At 48.5% G+C, this 18,418-nt stretch overlaps 1 protein-coding gene across 2 annotated transcripts in view; it reads right to left on the bottom strand.

Annotated features, from left to right (window-relative positions):
* Nucleotides 1–18,418, bottom strand: part of LOC138521813 (butyrophilin subfamily 1 member A1-like) — a 299,199-nt gene that overhangs the window by 67,837 nt on the left and 212,944 nt on the right. For both annotated transcript variants that reach the window (XM_069634930.1, XM_069634929.1), the window contains one exon: nt 12,965–12,985. In XM_069634930.1, the coding sequence (XP_069491031.1) occupies nt 12,965–12,985 (21 nt within the window). The remainder of the gene's footprint in view (nt 1–12,964; nt 12,986–18,418) is intronic.

The raw sequence follows: 18,418 nt of genomic DNA, 5'->3' as shown, positions 1-18,418 counted from the left end.
GCTGAAGGGTCCAGTCCATTTATCTGCCAATGCCCGAGGCTTGGTAGGCTCCATCACGAGGACCTCCTGCCCCGGAGTCCAATCCACTTGCGATGCTTTAAGGTCATGCCAGTATTTGTTCAATTCCTGGCTGGCTTTGAGATTCGCTGTTGCCTGACCCATCATCTGTGTCATCCTCTGTCTGAGGCCTAACACATAGTCCCCCACTTGCTTGGTGGGACCTGGAGGGGTGGCTTCCAAACCTTCTCTGATCAAGGCAAGGGGCCCCCTCACGGGATGTCCAAAGAGTATGATATGATATGATAAGGCATTTGTAACGCGCCTATACACAAGTGTTTCAAGGCGCGACGAGGCGGGGGGGGGAACAAGGGGAGACAGACAACGATCTTACTAGGCCAGGTGTCATTCAGATCGCGCAAGTGCAAGGGTAGAGGGGAAGGGAAAAGTGCATGGGGGAAAGGGAGAGGGGAAAGTGCAGTACAGGGTTATAAGCATACAGCATACAGGATAAATAACAAGGGCCAGCTGGTGGCAAGTGCGAGGTAAGTGCAGACAAGTGCTGGGAAGGGGGGCTGTATGGATACAGACACAGTCCCGTAGTGCAGGGGTTGCCGTGGAGGCAGTGCAGGGGAGAGTGGCTGGGCCGAGAACGGTGAATGGCCCAGTTGCAGATTCAGTGCAGTTTCAGTAGTATTAGCAGGGGAGAGGGGGAGAGAAAGCGGAGGCAAAGAGGAAGGTTTTGAGGTGCTTCCGGAACCGGAGGTGGTTCTCCTCAAGTTTCAGGGAGGTAGGAAGGCTGTTCCAGAGGGAGGCCCCTGCAGTGGAAAGAGATCTGCCCCCAACTCGTTGTTTGGAGAAGCGGCTGACCCTGAGGGAGTTGGAGGCGGATGAGCGAAGAGCTCGAGAAGGAAGATATTTAGGAAGAGAGAGTTGAAGGTATATTGGCCCAAGGCCCCAGACAGCCTTGTGGACAATGCAGAGGGTTTTGAACTTGATCCTCGCAGTCACTGGGAGCCAGTGTAGTGATTTCAGTCCTGGAGAGATACGGTCCCTGGGCTTGAGGCCAAGGACAAGTCTTGCAGTCCTGTTCTGGATGAGTTGCAAAGGGCGGAGAGTAGAGGCGGGCAGATTAAGATAGAGGCTGTTACAGTAGTCCAGCTTAGAGAGAACCAGGGCTCTAGAGACAGTGAGCTTCTGGGGGAAGGAGAGGAAAGGAAGGATACCTCTGAGGAGGTGTAGCTGGTAGTGTGACTTCTTAGATACGTCGGATATGTGAGGAGAGAAGGAGAGTGTGGAGTCGAAGATGACCCCAAGGTTTTTTGCCTTGCAGGTAGGAGTAGGAAGAGGGCCCAGAGAGGCCGGCCAGAGAGCAGCAGGGAAGGAGGGAGTGGGAGTGCCGATGAGTAGAATCTCAGTCTTACTGGCATTAAGGCAGAGGTCGTTGGCGGCACACCATTCCTGGATAGCAGAAAGACAGTCAGAGATGAGGGAAGGAGAAGAGGAGGCCGAGGGTAGCCTGAAAATGAGTTGGGTATCATCCGAATAGCACTGAAAGTAGGGGCAGAGAGCGGCGATGTGGTGGGCGAGAAGTGCCAGATACTGGTTGAACAGCCAGGGAGAGAGGTTAGATCCCTGGGGGACACCACAGGTAGAGAAGAAGATGTCAGAGAGGAAAGACCCCAGTTGGACCTGGGAGGGTCGATTTGAGAGGAAAGAGGTCAGTCACGTCAGAGCCTGACCAGTGATACCGAGGTTATCACGGAGACGGTTGAGCAGGATGGTATGGTTGACAGTATCAAAGGCAGAAGAGAGATCAAGCAAAATGAGAACACATGGAATGTTAGAGTCAAGGTTCGAGAGCAGGTCCTCACGGATGTTCAGGAGAGCAGTTTCCGTGCTTCTGGCAGCTCTGAAGCCAGACTGATGGTCATGAAGACTACCAACACATTCAGCATGGAGATTAAGCTGGGAGATGGCCAGTTTCTCCAGGAGCTTGCCCAGGAAGGGAGTGATAGAGATTGGGCGATAGTTAGCTGGGCAGGAAGGGTCGGAAGAGGGTTTCTTAAGAAGGGGGTGCACAAGGGAGTGCTTGAGAGGGGATGGGAAGACTCCAGAGGCGAAGGAGTGATTGCAGAAGTCAGCAAGGGCAGGAGCCAAGGAGTCAATGTGGTCCTTGATAGTTTTGGAGGAACAGGGGTGGACCTGTTTTGATGAGACTTTCATAGATCGGACTTGTCTTGAAACCTCGTCAGCAGAAAAAAGGGGAAAGGAAGAGAAGGAGAGAGGAGGGGTGGCTGCAGAAGAGCCAGAGGAAGGGCAGGGAATAGAGGGGGGGAGGTTATAGGAGGAGAGTGAGGACAGGATGTCCTGAGTTTTTGAAATGAAGTGAGAGGCCAGTGCCGTGCAGAGGGCCTGGGAGGGGACAGGAGAGGTAGAGACTGCAGCAGGGTTGGCCAGCTCCTTGCAGATTTTAAAGAGTTCGGCCGAATTGTTAGATGCCGCAGAGATGCGGGCTTGGATAAGGGCTCTCTTCTTGGTGAGAACGGAGAGCCGGTATTGCCTTTGGAGCAGGCGACAGGCCAGTTTGTCAGAGGATGAACATGAAGCACGCCATTTCCTCTCTGCCACCCTGCACTTGCGCTTAAGGGTGACGAGATCCGAGTCATACCAGGAGTTACATTTGGCTTTGGGCTTCAGGCGGATTCTCATGACAGGGGCAAGGATATCAAGAGTATCAGATATAGCGGAGTGGAGAGTGGAGAGGGCTGTGTCAGGGTGGGAGTCAGCCGAAGGGGGAGGAGGGGGCAAGAAGGTGGCAGCGAAAGCCTCAACTGACACGCGCTTCATGGGTCGGATGACCGAGAAGGAAGGTGGCAGTGATGGGGGTGGCTTTGCCTGTGGGGTAGGGAGGGTGAGGTGGGAGGAGAGGAGAAAGTGATCACTCCAGGAGAGAGGAGTGGAGAGAGGGACAGAGAGGGGAAGGTCAGAGGAGATCAGGGCATCAAGAGTGTGCCCTGCAGAATGAGTCGGCCCAGACGGGAGAATAGAGAGTGAGAGAAAGTCGCAGAGGTTGCGAAAGAGTCCAGAGGGGGGACAGGAGGCATCCAGGTGGATGTTGAAGTCTCCAAGAAAGAGGAGTTGAGTGGTTGAGGACAGGAGTGAGGAGGAGAGGTCCGCCCACTCGGAGAGGAAGGAGGAAATTTGACCAGGTGGCCGATAGATAGTAGCCACGGTAAGGGAATGGCTAGGAGAGAGAGAGAGAGTCGGCAGACAAGACATTCAAAAGAGGAGTAGGTCTGCATGGGAGTAACAGTGGCAGGAATCCACTCAGGGAAGATAAGGGCCACACCTCCCCCCGCACGGTTGGGCCTGGGCACAGAGAGGATCTTGTAACCGTCGGGTAGGAGTGTGTCAAAGCTGGTGACAGAGCTGGCCGTGAACCATGTCTCAGTGAGACCGAGTACGTCAAGGTCAAGTTCCTCAAGAAGGCGGCAGATATCAGAGGAATGTTTGACAGGCAGAGCGAGAGTTAAGAGTGGCAATGTGGAGAAGTTTGCCATCTTTGAAGGACTTCCGGGGAGGGGTACAGATCAGAGGTACGCCCTGCGGAGGTGAAGAAGGAGCATGAGAGGGGGTGGGGAGGGAGGGAAGAGGCAAGTTAGTCGAGGACAGAGGAGGGGGCACAGCAGGAGAGGAGAGGAAGTTGATGAGGCGTGGGAAGCGTCTATCGAAGAGGTGAAGGTTGGCCTGAGGGCCTTGGACCAAGACGGTCCCATTAGCATAGACATTAATGATGGCCTTAGAGGAGTGGAAGGAAGCCAAGAGGACATCCCAACGGGTGCCACCATTAATGGGGGAAGAGGAGAAAGGAGAGAGCACAGAGACCATATGAAGGGTCCATAGGTCAGGAGAAGGCACGAAAAAGAGGATGTCAGTGAGAGTTTCCTTGGAGGAGGCACTAGTGTAGGTGTCAGCGATAGGGAGGCCTGGGTTGGAGACCAGGATGTCCTTTTTAAACTTTTTCCTACCAGATTTAGTGAGGAGAGCAGGATAGTCAATGGAGAAGCAGTTAGAAAAGATTGGTGAGATAGAGAGCACCATAGAATAGGAGGGAGTGGGTGGGGGAAGACAGGACAAGCGCAAGTGGATAGGAAGAGAGCGGCAGGCGTTCGTTTACCACAAATTCAGAACACAGTAAGGGGTATCAGGTACACAGTGGAGAGGCCACCTAAGTTTGAAAATCCTGCAGAGGGAGAAAAACCCTAGTTTACCACAAATTCGGAACACGGTGAACACAGTAAGGGGTATCAGGTACACAGTGGAGAGGCCACCTAAGTTTGAAAATCCTGCAGAGGGAGAAAAACCCTAGTTTACCACAAATTCGGAACACGGTGAACACAGTAAGGGGTATCAGGTACACAGTGGAGAGGCCACCTAAGTTTGAAAATCCTGCAGAGGGAGAAAAACCCTAGTTTACCACAAATTCGGAACACGAATTTGGGCTGAAAGGGGCTGAAACCAACATCCTCTTGAGGTACCTCTCTGTAAGCAAACAGTAGGCATGGCAGGAGATCTCATTTCCTCCTTAGGGGCTCTTCCAAAGCACCTATAATGCCCTTGAGAGTTTTATTAAATCTCTTATCCAGACCATTGGTCTGGGGGTGGTAAGAGGTGGAGAATTTATAGGTTACTCCGCACTCTTTCCACATGGTCTTCATGTAACTAGACATGAAGTTGGATCCTCTGTCAGAGACAACCTCCATGGGGAATCCAACACAGGTAAAAATGCCCCGGAGAGCCCTGGCAACCACCTTGGCAGTTACAGTCCGAAGGGGTATAGCCTCAGGGTACCTGGTGGCATGATCTACCAAAACCAGGATGAACCGATGTCCACCTGAAGTGGGAGGGTCCAGGGGACCGACAATGTCGATGCCCACCCTCTCAAATGGTGTGCCAACCACTGGCAATGGCTGCAGTGGGGCAATGACACTGCCTCCAGTCTTGCCAGACAACTGACAAGTTGGGCAGGTCCTGCAGTGGGACTCCACTTCTACTCACATCCGAGGCCAGTAGAAATGGGCAGAGAGCCTCTGCTTAGTCTTCTTGGTACCAAGATGACCAGCCAAGGGCACCTCATGCGCCAACTGCAGTAGGAAGGGCCTGTAAACCTGGGGTAGCACCAACCTCTTGAGGGCACCAGGTTCAGGCTTAGTGGGCTCACTAACAAGGAGCTCACCCTCCCAATAAATCTGGAATGTCCTAGGCACTTCTCCTTGTGCCTGGGACAGGGCCTGTTTCCTCAGACCCTCGAGAGAGTGGCACTCTCTCTGTCCTTTACAGAAGTCTGCCCGGGAGGGTCCCCCTTCAGCTAACAAGCATTGAAGATCGGGATGATCCTCCGGGTTGAGAACCTCTTCCACAGGAGAGTCTTCTGGCTGTTCTCCCACAGGAGTTGAGACGGGGTTTACCATTGGACCCAGCCCCGTTGGGAGCATGGATCCCAATGGGTGCTGTAGGAACAGCAGGAAGAGAAGGAGCTCCCCCCACAAAGGTGGCCTTCTTGTTCTTCCTTCGTCTTGCCTTAGGCCGCACCTTTGGCTCGGGTACCTGACTCACAGCCAGACCCGGGGTCACCTGTGACCGAGTGACCGCAGCAGCAGTCATGGGAAGACCATCCGAGATCAATCCCAACTCTACTAGATCATTACCTAACAGAATGTTAGCAGGGACATTGTCCTGAACCAGGACAGGAAGCTTTGCTTTCTTGTCTCCAATTACGAGTGTGACTAAGGCTACAGGCGATAATTTGGGAGGCCCACTAGCTAACCTGGTGGTTCTCAGAGAAGCACCTACATAGTCCTCTGGCTTGAGCAGGGTCCTGTCCACCACTGTCATGCTGCCCCAGTGTCTCTCAAACCAGTACAAGGCTGGCCATTCAGGAGGACACTTCTCAAAAATCTATGGGTGTTCTGTGGGAGAGTCGCCAGTACTTCCGCGTACTGGTCCCAGGCCCCAAGGGACACTAAGGAAATCTCTACAGGAGCACCAAATGTGATCCCTGTAGAGGAGGGGAGGACAGTGGCCTCTACCTCAGACATGGGGTAAGGGTAGATCAGGCTGACAGCCTGTACTCCAAGTGCCTTACCTTTACATTTGGAGTCACCCCTCTTGTGATCCAGAGCCCCACAATCTCAATAAGTGCCGGGAGTGCAGGGTACGGTACTGGAACCACTGGGAGCCTGCTTTGCAGCAGGTGGACCACTACTCTTATTCCCACCCACAGGTGACTTATCCCCACTAGATTTTTGGGTCTTCGGAGAGGAGGGTTTAGGTTTACTCGACTGACAGCTTTTGGGACTCCTCAGCTTTCTGAGAGGCCTCCTTTTCTTTGTCCTTGTCCTTCCCACTGGAGTCCTTAGGGGACACCCGGTGGGAGACCCACTTGTCAGCCAGCCTAGCCAGCTTGAAGGGATCCAAAATGTTCTGGTCAGCAACATACTGACGCAGCTCCGGTGAACAGGCTTCAGAAAAATGGTCAAAGAACAACAGGTGGGACAATTCAACAAAAGTTTTCACCTTGTAACCATCAATGCACCCCATCATGTTCATGTGCGAAGCACTCACCCAGTCAACCCAAGACACATTCTCTCTTTTCTTAAAATCCCTGAACTTTTTAAGGTATTGGGTAGGTGTCTTGCCAAACCTGGCAATTAAAGCAGACTTCATACACTCATACTGACCCCTTTCTTCCACACTCAGCTTTAGAATACAGTCATACCCAGTCTGAGGCACTCTGCTTAACAAACACTTAACCCAATCTCTTTTGTCAACATCATGAATTGCACAAGGCATTTCAAACGCTTCAATCCATTGGAGGATATCAGAACCCTCCACAAACACACCAACCAAATTTTTCATAAATTTAGTTGCTGGGGACCTGACACTTCCACTGGGTTTTGCTGAAGTCTCCACTCTAGCTTTCTCTAGCTGGATTCTCTGACATTCAGTGTCCCGGTTCTTGAGTTCAAGGTCCTTATTTTTGAGTTCAAGATCCCTATTCTTGAGCTCCACTTGTTGAGCCAACTCCTCCTTCTTAAGCTCAGCATCTATTTCCTGCTTACGATATTCAAAGGCCAATTTTCCTTAATAACTCAGCTCCAAGGAATTGCTGGGGTTCGGAACAGAGGCTGCAGGAGTGGTGGCATTCCCAGAAACAGATTCAGTAGAACCCCCAGGGGCAGAGTCCTCATTGGTTGCATTCCCCCCCTCATCAAGAGTTTCGCCATCAGTCTGGTAGTCCACCAGGGCAGCTATCAGCTCAGCCCTAGACGTATCCACAAAGTCTAACTTCCTGGCTTCACAAGCACTCTGGAGAGCCTCTAAGCTCATCCTAGTCAATTTACCATTTACAATAGACTCCATTGCTTGTAATGCAGTTATTTTGTACACAACCAAACCTTAATTTAATAAAGTGCAGATATTTTGTAAGTGGCACGGTTATACAATGATTCTTAAAACCATAAGCATCCCACCGCTGCCACCAGTGTAAAGACTGGAGGGGGGTGTCTGTACTTCTGCTCTCTATATGGTAGAGGAGAGGCACAGAAGCCCTAGCCAAGATTCTCTATTATGGTAGCAATGGACGAGCAATCAAGGCCTAGCTTCTCGGGAGGTGATGCAGGCTGGTTCTTAAGTACAGTGTAGTCCCCAAGCCCCCACAAAGGAATGTCCAAACACTGTATTACTGAAAACACATTCTTTATATAATCAATATTCAAAGGTTATGTACACTATCACAATAACTCACTTTGTGCTCAGGAAAATCAACAATGGTAAATATCTACAATTCTAAGGTGGTACCACCAATATTAGATCTCATTAAAGTGCATCAACTATCATGTAAAAATGTCACACAGATCAATAAAGAGGAAACCGTCCAATAGAGAGAGGAGGGAAAGCAAGATGGTTGACACAATTGGCAGAATACGGGCCCCGTTACCTGGACACAGTTCTGTGTGGGGATCCCCCCACCTGGGCAATCTGTAAAATAAGATATATAGCACAAGCTCAGTCCATATATTGTTCAATAGTCTTATTCCCTCCTACAATGTTTTTACCCCCCCAGTGTACCTGGTGAAGTAGAGTTCTTCGAAGAGGCGTCGACAGATCCTTCTTGAGTGACCCCCTTTAAAGCGGGGGTCACGGATCGTCGAGAGGCGTCGAGGAAGGTGAACTTGGCGTTCGGCGTCGGGGAATCGACGACTGTTCTTGAGTGCCCTCCCTTTAAAGAAGGAGTCACGGGTCGTCGAACGTCCGACGGTGAACAGGGTAGAATAGCGTTGATGAGGCAGCAGCTTCGATCCGTTGGCGTCCTGCAAGGAAGAGGCGTGCGGGGCACCTCGGTGACGATAGTTCTGGACCGCAAAGAGTGTAAAGAACCGTGGCCCAAAAAGGGCGTTGAGTCGTCGAAGTCTTTGTGGTCATGAGGTGGCGGGAAACCCACCGGCGGATTCTCCTTGTCGCGTTGGTCGTCCTTGACTTTCTCCGGCGGGATAAAGTGGTCGATGGCGCGGACAAGGGAGTCCTTCAATTCAATGTTCTTAGGCAAAGGAGCGGGCGGCTCCAGTCAGCGGCGGCACGGCGTCAAGTGGTCCCCGCGTCTGGGCAACACAACTTCGACGGGCCTCCAGCGGTTACACAAACCTGCGAACCCTGGTCGACGGCAATGGACTTCGACGGCGGCGAAGTCCGGGTGCTTCACTTCGATCTCCTCAGCGGTCCCCGTCTCAGGTCGGCAGCCTTTCGAGGTCTGACTTCCAGGGAGCTTCGGCGAAGGTTAGCGGTGCTCGATGGTCCCTCGGAGCACGGGAAGAGGGCGCCTTACCAGGTCCTCTCTCGGATCGGTCTTCGACGGATTCGGCAGCTTTCAGATCGGTCGAAGCAAATGCAACAGCAAGTATTCTTCTTCCAGCTGGGCGTCGAGGATCAGCAGTTCCAGTTACTCTTAAAGTGTAGACACAGCTTCTGAACGCTTCTGAACAATTTCCAGTGGCGAGAGGTCCCCAGATATACCATTCTGTCTCTCATCCACACTGCTGGGTCACACTCAGCAGCCAATCATACAGAAGGGCATTCGTGCAGTCAGTCAGCCAATCAGGCACACAGTGCATTAAGGCCATCCTCCTCCCTCTCAGACACTCACAACAAGGAATGTGGATTGGGACAAGTATTCAGCCATTCAACACTACACACTGCATTCAGGCCAGTTTCGGGCAGGGCTGTCTCAGTCTTTATCTCTCATACCAGAAACCAGACAACCACAACAAGAAGTGCATATTGGTCACACACCCCATTCACCCAGGTCCCACCCACAGGGCGTACCCACAACATACAGTCACCGGGAAGGCTCCAGTCAGTCTGGACTGGACTTCACAACAACACCATATATGGAACTTCCACCCAACAGCCAGTCAGGGGGAAGGGACAGTCAGGGCTTCCCAGGACTTTGGGAAAACAAGGTAACAGGCAATAGAAAGCAAGAGGCCACAGGGGCCATCTTGTTTCCTATCAGGAATCAACTGATTCCAATGGCAGGGCCTGGGTATCCCAAAATGGAGGACACCCAGAGCACCTGTCAAATTCAGCATGGCGCTGCCACCAGCCCATACCCTGCTCTGCGGGCCACCCACAGGTGCCCAAAAACATACACTAGAGGCACAGGGTTGTACCCCCACCCATGGGTGCCGTAAGGGTATCCCATGGGTCTGTTCACCAAACCAAAAGAGAGAGAGCTGCACTGCCAGGAGTCCCACATGAACTCCTGCACGGAAAATCTGACAGAACACACGATAAAAATGCAGTAAAGGACAAGGATACAGAGGCCCTGTCCCTCCGATGCATTTCCAGCATCACACACCAGTGGGACTCTGCCCATTGTATTTAACCTGCCTTTGCTTTGCCGCCTTTGACCTGCATCTTGTTCCGCTTGGGGTCAGCATTGTTCTTTCTTGATTCCATCTTTGCCATCCTCACGTCTAGACGTCTCTAATATTGCTTCCTTACTCACTTTCTTCAAGTCGATTGTTGAGTTCAGTTGAGTTAGTCATACCGCGCTAAAGGGGACCAAGCAGAATTAACTGCATCTAGGCGCAGTTGTCAAAAATACACTCCAACTGTTCAGAAAGACCTGCAAAATCCAGACCTTAAGGCCTCTAGCTAAATAATTTTAAAAGATATGTTTTAATCGCCCTACGGTATTGTATAACATGTTTCATGTTCCTCAGCTCCCAGGGCAAGCTATTCCAAGGTTTAGGGCCATAGTTTAGGGCCATACACTGCAAAACGTCTATCTCCCATGGAGAAGCAGCATGAGGGAGGAACTACCAATAGAGTCTAGAAGCCTTATGAACCCTTACCAGGCACGCTACAGATGACTGGCTTACAGCAGACGCTACCCCAGCTATTACAGCCAGGAACAGATTGCCAAGTGATACTGCTGTATCAAAAATGTTAGCAGTCATTGGGCCTCATTACAAGTTTTCCGGTCCGGAAATAAGGGTGCTGGTAGCAACAAACCGGCAGAGGGAATAGGGACTCTGAAGCACTGGCACCGTACGTAACAGTGCCAGTTCTTCCGTGACAACTGTGCCTGCCACTGCAGATGCGTTTGGCAGGTCCGAGCTGGCGGCTGCAACAGCCCCGGTAGGCACAGTTGTCACGGAAGCACTGGCACCGTTGCGTACAGTGCCAGTGTTTCAGAGTCCCCATTCCCGTGGAGTCCTATGGCACCGGTGGGTTACTTCCAGACTTGTAATGAGGCCCATTGTCTGCTAAGGAGGGCTATGTTTTTTATTCAAACCATGGCAATGACGGATGCATTTCCCAGACGGGAGACATCGCAGCTGGATCACATATGGTTTCTACTAACACTTATCTCCTCTGTGATGCCTTTTCCTGGCATCGCCTGCTCCATTGCAGAGTTCAAACTGAATCACATCTGCACGAGAGACTGTATGACAGCTGACCAGGTATGCTAAAACCTTGATACTTGTTCTCAGAAATGCTAACTCACATAATAACAGTCAGGGTTCAGGTACCTGAACTCTTTCTCTTCCTTGTTTTCCAAGTGATGCACACTGCAGGCACAGGAGTGGGGTCTTGGTGTGTCCTCCAAGAGCATGGATACAGTGGCGACCACTGAATTCCTGGGATTGTCACCACGCAATGGTGCTGGGTGCACCTGCAAGCGCATCTCATGTTTTCCCAGATAGCAGCAAGAACACAATTATTTTGCACATATATATAATTAGTAGCCAGAGTAACCTACTTAAAATGTCTCTTAGAAACCTGGTTCCTATGTTTAAGAGTACATGCCTGAGGGTTCCTTAGGCATTCATAGGTTGATGGACCACCAACAGGTGGTTTGAAAGCCTTCCACTAGAATACAATGGGGGACATGTTCAAGGGGGCTGTACATTAAATGCGAAGCAATATGCTTTTACACCGCCATTTAACATTCTGCGCCATTTTTGTGGCCTTCTAAGGTGTAGGAGGGATGCAAAGTGGCATTTGCGTCTCTGCTATGCTTTCCTCCTGCGTCTTGGAAGAGCACCAGGTTTGATACAGGAGATTTTCACAAGGCATAAAACCAGTGGATTCTTATGGAATATGTCTCCCATTTGCACCTGGTAAATAGCAAGTAGATGCCATAGGAACTCATAAAACACAACCTGCAGAGCATAATTTGCAGGCAGTGTTTCATATTTTAGAAAACAGAGTGCAAAAGTGAAGAGTAAAGTCAATTTATCTTGCATAACTTTTCACAGTTACACTCCACCTTGTAATTCATCGAAATTGCATATAGGGGACCCAACAGCATGTAAGTATTGGCGGACATATGCACGTAATTTGCATTGATGCCCAATATGTTCATTGATAGGTCTCCTTCCAGAGAAGCTAGGCCACAGAGGGCATGATGGGACTCACTGCAAGAGTTCTACTCACTACTCTCCATAAGCATAACCAGGTATATCAGACATCAGTAATACAGACTAATGAATAGCAGGGAGCCGTATAGGGACCCACACTCCTTCCTACATGAATCTGGATCTCTGTGGCTAGCAGCAGTTAATTGTCTTTTGTGCTGAACACTTTCCAACATGTTTTTACACCTTCATTATAGCTCTAAATATAGACTAGAACGTATACTAAAAAAGGTGTTATTGAGGTCTCCGTTATGCAGCATAACCCTTGAATAGCCGTACTTTGTTGAATCTGAAATGATAAACCAGAAAGAAAGAGTTGGTTTTCAAGAAAGGTGTCGCTGCACCCAACTGACGAGAGCAGAGCACAAAGCATGATGATGAACAGCCTGGGTAGACGACCAAGGACAGGGGACCTCAAGTTACAAAATAGGATTCCTAAGTCTGCGTAGGTTTGCAATGCTCAAAGTCATGTTCTGTGTGTTCCCTTCTCATGCTTGTAAGATCTTGTGGGTCTCACGTGTGCGTTCCAGCCAGGGTGTACTCAGGGAATTGAGCTTGACAAGTTGACAGGAGCACACCTTTGCCTCTGCCCTTAGCAAAGTAAAGTCACACTCAGCTTCTAATGATGAGACATAAGAGTAGTTGACCGACACGCCATACAGCAAGCGTCGTCACAGCAATGCAACGCAGAACATACCTACTGATCATGGCAAGCTTTAATGAGTCCAAGGCAACCTAGAGCTCTTTGGATATTTTGATCCTGGACTCCCATCATCACTCTCCAGTGACTACGCAGAGTGGAACACATGGGAGTTACAGGCCAAAACATCTGGAAAGCTACAGGTTGCCTGCCCCAGAGTTATACAATTTCTTTTTAGGATTAGGACAACACACATTGCGTTACTAATGTAGGGTCACATTCTATGGCCATCTCAGGCCTAAGTAGTTGTAAAAGACATTTGATCCCTAAAGGAACTCACCACGTTCTTCTGAAAGTCGCCCTAGAAGATGAGAAAAAAAAAAAACAATGTTAGAAATTAAGGTCTGAAACACATTTATTATTGAAAAACAATGTTCTGTTTTTTGCAAAGTGGCTGTATCTTATTCAGAAATAATCTACGTTCCTGCTGGTGCAAGTTTGTGGGATTTGCCAGAATTTGGAGATTTTGCCAAAAAGAAAACAGACTGAGAAGTAGAAGCTTTAAGATAGTATCACCCAATCACCAGAGAATCCCTCTGCCTGCTAAAAAAGGGAACACCAGTTCATCGGTCCACAACGGAACTCTGAAAAACTTTAGTCCCGATTATGATATGATATATGATATGATGTGGCATTTATAACCCGCCTGTACACAAGTGCCCCAAAAGATTAGCTGGATGTGTATTTTCGCAGAGCCAATTTGCTGAGCTTCAAAATGTAGACTCGACTTTAATCAATGGCTGTCGTCACTAGTCTTTTCCCCTGATATCGACCGAAAATATCGTTACAAACACCCAAATGGTTGAAATGATTGAATTTCGGCTGTATCAAAATTACATACAGCTGAAAATGACAAACGTTTCAATCATTCACTTTTCATTATAGCAAACAAGGGAAGCTGGGGTTGCGGGGGTGTCCCCCATACCCTTGACCGCTATAATGGAATTGGGGGTGGCAGAGGTGTCACCCACATCCAAAACAACAAAGTTTTGAAGAAAGAAAAAAGAAAAGGACCCTGCAGTGCAGGTTCCCATCCACGGAAGTGAATGGTACTGGCGCTGCAGGGACTCAGCGAAGAAGTGTGCCGCCAAAAGGTAAGTAAGGGGGTGAGGGGTGCGGGGTCTACAAAGGCCATTTAGCTGTGGGGTGCTTATTTCGAATACAAACATTATGAATTCGGCATTTTCATCTTGGAAATGTTCGTATTAGAAATAATCACGTACAACCACTCCCAGCCAGTCAACCTTTATTACTGCATTGTTGATAAATTATGCAATTGTTTGCATTTATTTCACATTTCTAATGTACTGCATCTTAGAGTGGTGCCTTAAAAGCACAAATGCAGTAAGGAGCCTACAAGACACACAGGAGTTAGTCCATGACAGCAGAATTTGTTAGCGCTCAAAGAGTCAGGTCTGTAAAGTTTTCTTGAAACTGCTGTGGGTGGGCTTATAAAGTTTCTAAAAGGGGGTTCTAAAGTTTCATTCTGCCTCCTTTTTTTCAATATATTTGCATTTAAGGCTTATATTGCACTTGTCAAGCCAATTGGGGGATTCAAGGAGGTAATGGAAAAATATAAAGAGGGCTTTGTGGATGATCCGGGCTGCCGTGAATTTGGACATTTTGCAATGGAGAGCCAGTGAAGAGAACGGGAAGTGGAGATGTTCTCCCTGGATGCAGGAGACTAGGCTGGGATTGTCGTGTAAAATACTCCCAGGAAGGGGCAACCATTTGTCTTCCTCGCAGGCGCACAGTGCGGAGCCATCAATATCTCATGCTGTGGTGATGTCTTAAACAGGTACTATTGAGGGGGCATGCTTCATGCCAACAGGCCTTCTAGTTCATGGATAAGGCGGGTATTATGTCTGCGCCTTCACCAACAAACGGGCCACAGGTATATGGTTATGCGATCTTCTTTATTTAAGATCACGCTAAAGCAGCCCCAGTTGCCTCCTTCTCCTCCAATCTTCACTCTCTTCTCAATCCTCTCTTTTCAAACAGCAACATTCCCTTTCACCCTTCCAACTGGACCGCATCATTCTATGTTCCAGAACATTTCTGGTGTTGATCACTGAATAAATATTCCCTTACTATATAACACACTTCCTTCACTTACTTCTATGACCACAGCAACCTTTCTTGCACTTTAGGCAACCCAGTTTCTCTCTCTTTGCTCCATTTTTCTCCACTACTCAAACGCACTGTGTTGCCCATTTCCTCTTCAATCCTCATAGGTTTGAGTACTTGAATGCATCCTTTTCCACTCTTCTTTCATGTTTCACTCGGACCATGGTTCCTTTCGGCATCTCGCTCACACAATTCTTTCAATCATATATTTCCTTGGCTTTGCATTGCCCGTCCACCACTTTCGTCTTTATTTCCTCCTCTGACACCACTTCTCTATTCTCTTTATACTTATTCATCCAACCAGGATTCAGCCTCATGTTAGGCTTTCTCCTTCTCAGATCCTCATAGATGTGCCTTTCGTTTGATGTGGCGCTGGTCATTTGATGTGGCACCAATCTATATTACAAGACCGTCTCCATGAAAGCATGCACCCAGTCTCCACCGTCGCTACAGCTAGCCTTATGACATCCATCAATGCCCTGTTAAACCTTTCCACCATGGTATTTCCCTTGGTATTATATAAAGCCATGGTGGAATGCTGCACACCGTTCTCTCGCAAGAACTGCTCCATCTCTTTAGCTATGAACTGAGGCCATTATCCGAGAATCTTTCTTGGAAAGGAATCCCTCCAAAATATTGACTCCAAAAAACTCTATGATTTATTTCCTTTACAATGCACACACACCCCAGGCCATTCTGACAGCATGTCCACAGCCACAATTATATAGTTTAATTGTCCTTCTCTCTCAACCATTGGCCTCAAAATGTCCACTGCTACATCCCACACCGAACTGGGCGACTTCACTATGTTCATTTGTGGAACCCTTGTGATCAATACCATATCACTATTCGTGAATCCCTCGCACCCTTCAAACAACTCTTTCACATCCACATCCAGTCCTGGCCACCAATACTGCTGCCTGATCGTACCCTTGGTTTTGCAAGCGCCCAAAATATCCCTCATGGGCAATTCCCATGACGGATTCTCTCAAACCTTTCTGAACCACTAACCATTGTCCTCGGGTAAGCATCCCCTTCTCCACGGTCAACTTGTTTTTTATCCTCCTGTACTGTGTGTATTCCTCTCCCAAATCATCCGTGGGCCAGTAAACCTGTTCAAAACTCTTTTTATATACTTCATCCTTGTCACAACTCATCTGCCACTCCTCTTCATTGCCCACTTGGGAATTCACATAAACTTGTTCCTCCATTTCTCCTATTTCTGGTTCCGACTCCCCTGATGGCATCCCCTATATGGGACAGCATTCCAAGACAAAGTGTCCGCTATTATATTCTGTTCTCCCGTAATATATCGAACCTCAAAATCTAAACCTTGTATTCCTGTTATCCATCTAACAATTCTTGATACACCTTCCAGATTTTTCCTGTTGAAAATTGCTACCGATGGTTTGTGATCCGTAACGATGGAGAACGTCCTTCCCCCCATATGTAGCTTTTGAATTCGTCTATGCCCCAAACACATGAGGCAAACGCCACTCTTTGCACTTTGCTCCCTTTCTGCTGCATGAGTACACATCCTGGTCCACTCTTGCTTGCATCCGTATTGTAATGAACTTACCAATCCTCTCTGAAACCTTTCAGCATGGGGGCATCCACTAAACTCATTCTTATGTCCTCAAGCTCCTCTTGACATCTTTCACTCGACATAAACCTGCCATTTTCCTTTGCATGTTCGCTCATGTACTTCATTCTCTCAGCCAGATTCTTAACAAACGTTCCATAATATTCCATCAACTGGCGCCTTCATTTGTACTATGGCCAGCACTGCATCCACTTTAGGCCTTATTCCTTTAGCTGACAATTCATGTGCCAAACACTGTACTTTTTCATGTTCACTTATATCCTTTCCCCATACTAGAATATCATCCTGTTAGCAGCTCACCCCCTTCAAACCACTGAACAATGTGCTCATAACCCTTTAAAATAGACTGGACGCAGAGATCAGGCCAAAAGGCATTCTCTTACACCTGCACAGACCTAACAGTATTATGAACGTTGTCAAATCAATCGATGAAGGGTGAAACCAAACTTGGTGGTACGCCGCCCTCAGAACAATGGTTGAAAACGTCCCGGCACCAGATATGTCCATCAACAACTCATTTATCCTAGGTAAAGGATATCTGGAACACATTTTTATTGAGTGCCCGCAGATCTATACAGAGCCGCACACTACCATTGGGTTTCTGCACAGTCAGAACCGGACTAATCCATTTCACTGCGTCTGCCTCCACTATAATATCTTTGCTCACCATGCGATTGAATTCCCCTTCTATTTCTAACCTCAAAGCCACTGGAATTGTCCTTTCCTTGGCTCTAACCGGCATTGATCCTGGTCTCAGCTTAATATAGTGTACAAAACCCTCGAGACATCCCGTCAACTCCTTGAATATGGTGAGATACCATTCCCTTATGTAATGTTTCTGCTCAATCACCGACTCCTCCACCACCAAAGCTTGTGAGGGGTGCTCGGGGTCCAACCTTACCCTAAATCAGCTAGTGTGTGCCACAACAACATATTACCTCCTTTGCACGTCACCCTCACCTTGCACCCCTTGAACTGAAATTGATCCTCAAACTCTCCCACTATATCATTAGGCACCTTGTCATATGCATGTGCTGCTACTGTTGTTCCTGTAACTCAAAACATTCAAGCTTTTTCCACCATGTATTCATGTTCGCTAGGGTGTAATCCACATCACTGTCAATCGATAGTTTGACAGACAGCTCATTAACCTCAATCTCAGCATGTCGTTTACCTCTTTTGGGTCTGCCATATAACACATTCACCACGTACAGCTCATCATTGTTTCATGCCATCCACTCATCGAGGGCTCAACTTCCTGCACACATTTCACTGATCCATATTTTGTCCATTGCCTGCAGCATCGTGCCAAATGGCCTTTTCTGTCACATTCCCTGCAGATTACGTGCTGATCAAAGCATGCTTTGTCATTGGCAAAATGTTCACTGCACCTGCATCTAAAGCATCTTCCTTCAGTGTTCTGCTTCACATGTGGTCTTTTCTTGATCCGCTTGTTACTCTCCTCCTTCTGCTTTGCCTCTCTGTTCTTGGGAGCGCTCTTAACCTGGTCACCCCATCCCCTGCCGACATAACTGTATACGCACCCAGTTCCTTCATACATGTTTTGGTATGCTCAACTATATTTGCCACTTCCATGGCTTTTATGTCTCCTCTCCACAGAGCCTCCCTCACTTCGTGGTTACTGCAACCTATCATGAGCTGGTCTCTTAGATGCTCATCCATACAATGTTCTAAACCACACTTAGTGGCCAGCTCCATGACAGCTGTGATGAATTCCTCTAGTCTCATTCTTCTTTTGATACCTGGTGGAGAAATGGTATCTGGCCAAGAGCTTGTTCTATTTTACAATGAAATGCTTATCAAGCTTGGCAATGCTTACTTCGAACACATTCAATCCTTCTATATCCACTGCTGGGGGCTCCAGCAGCTAGCAGCCCTTTGTGCCCTAGGCAGTGGTACAGGAGTGAGTCCTTCCCATCAGCAGCAACATTTCAGCCATAGACAACATGCAGGTATCTGAGAAACCCATCTTTCCAGTCTTGC

Source organism: Ambystoma mexicanum, chromosome 13 (assembly GCF_040938575.1).
Source record: "Ambystoma mexicanum isolate Mex_15411 chromosome 13, UKY_AmexF1_1, whole genome shotgun sequence".
NCBI classification, from domain to species: Eukaryota; Metazoa; Chordata; class Amphibia; order Caudata; family Ambystomatidae; genus Ambystoma; species Ambystoma mexicanum.
This window is presented reverse-complemented; position numbering and strand designations above follow the sequence as displayed.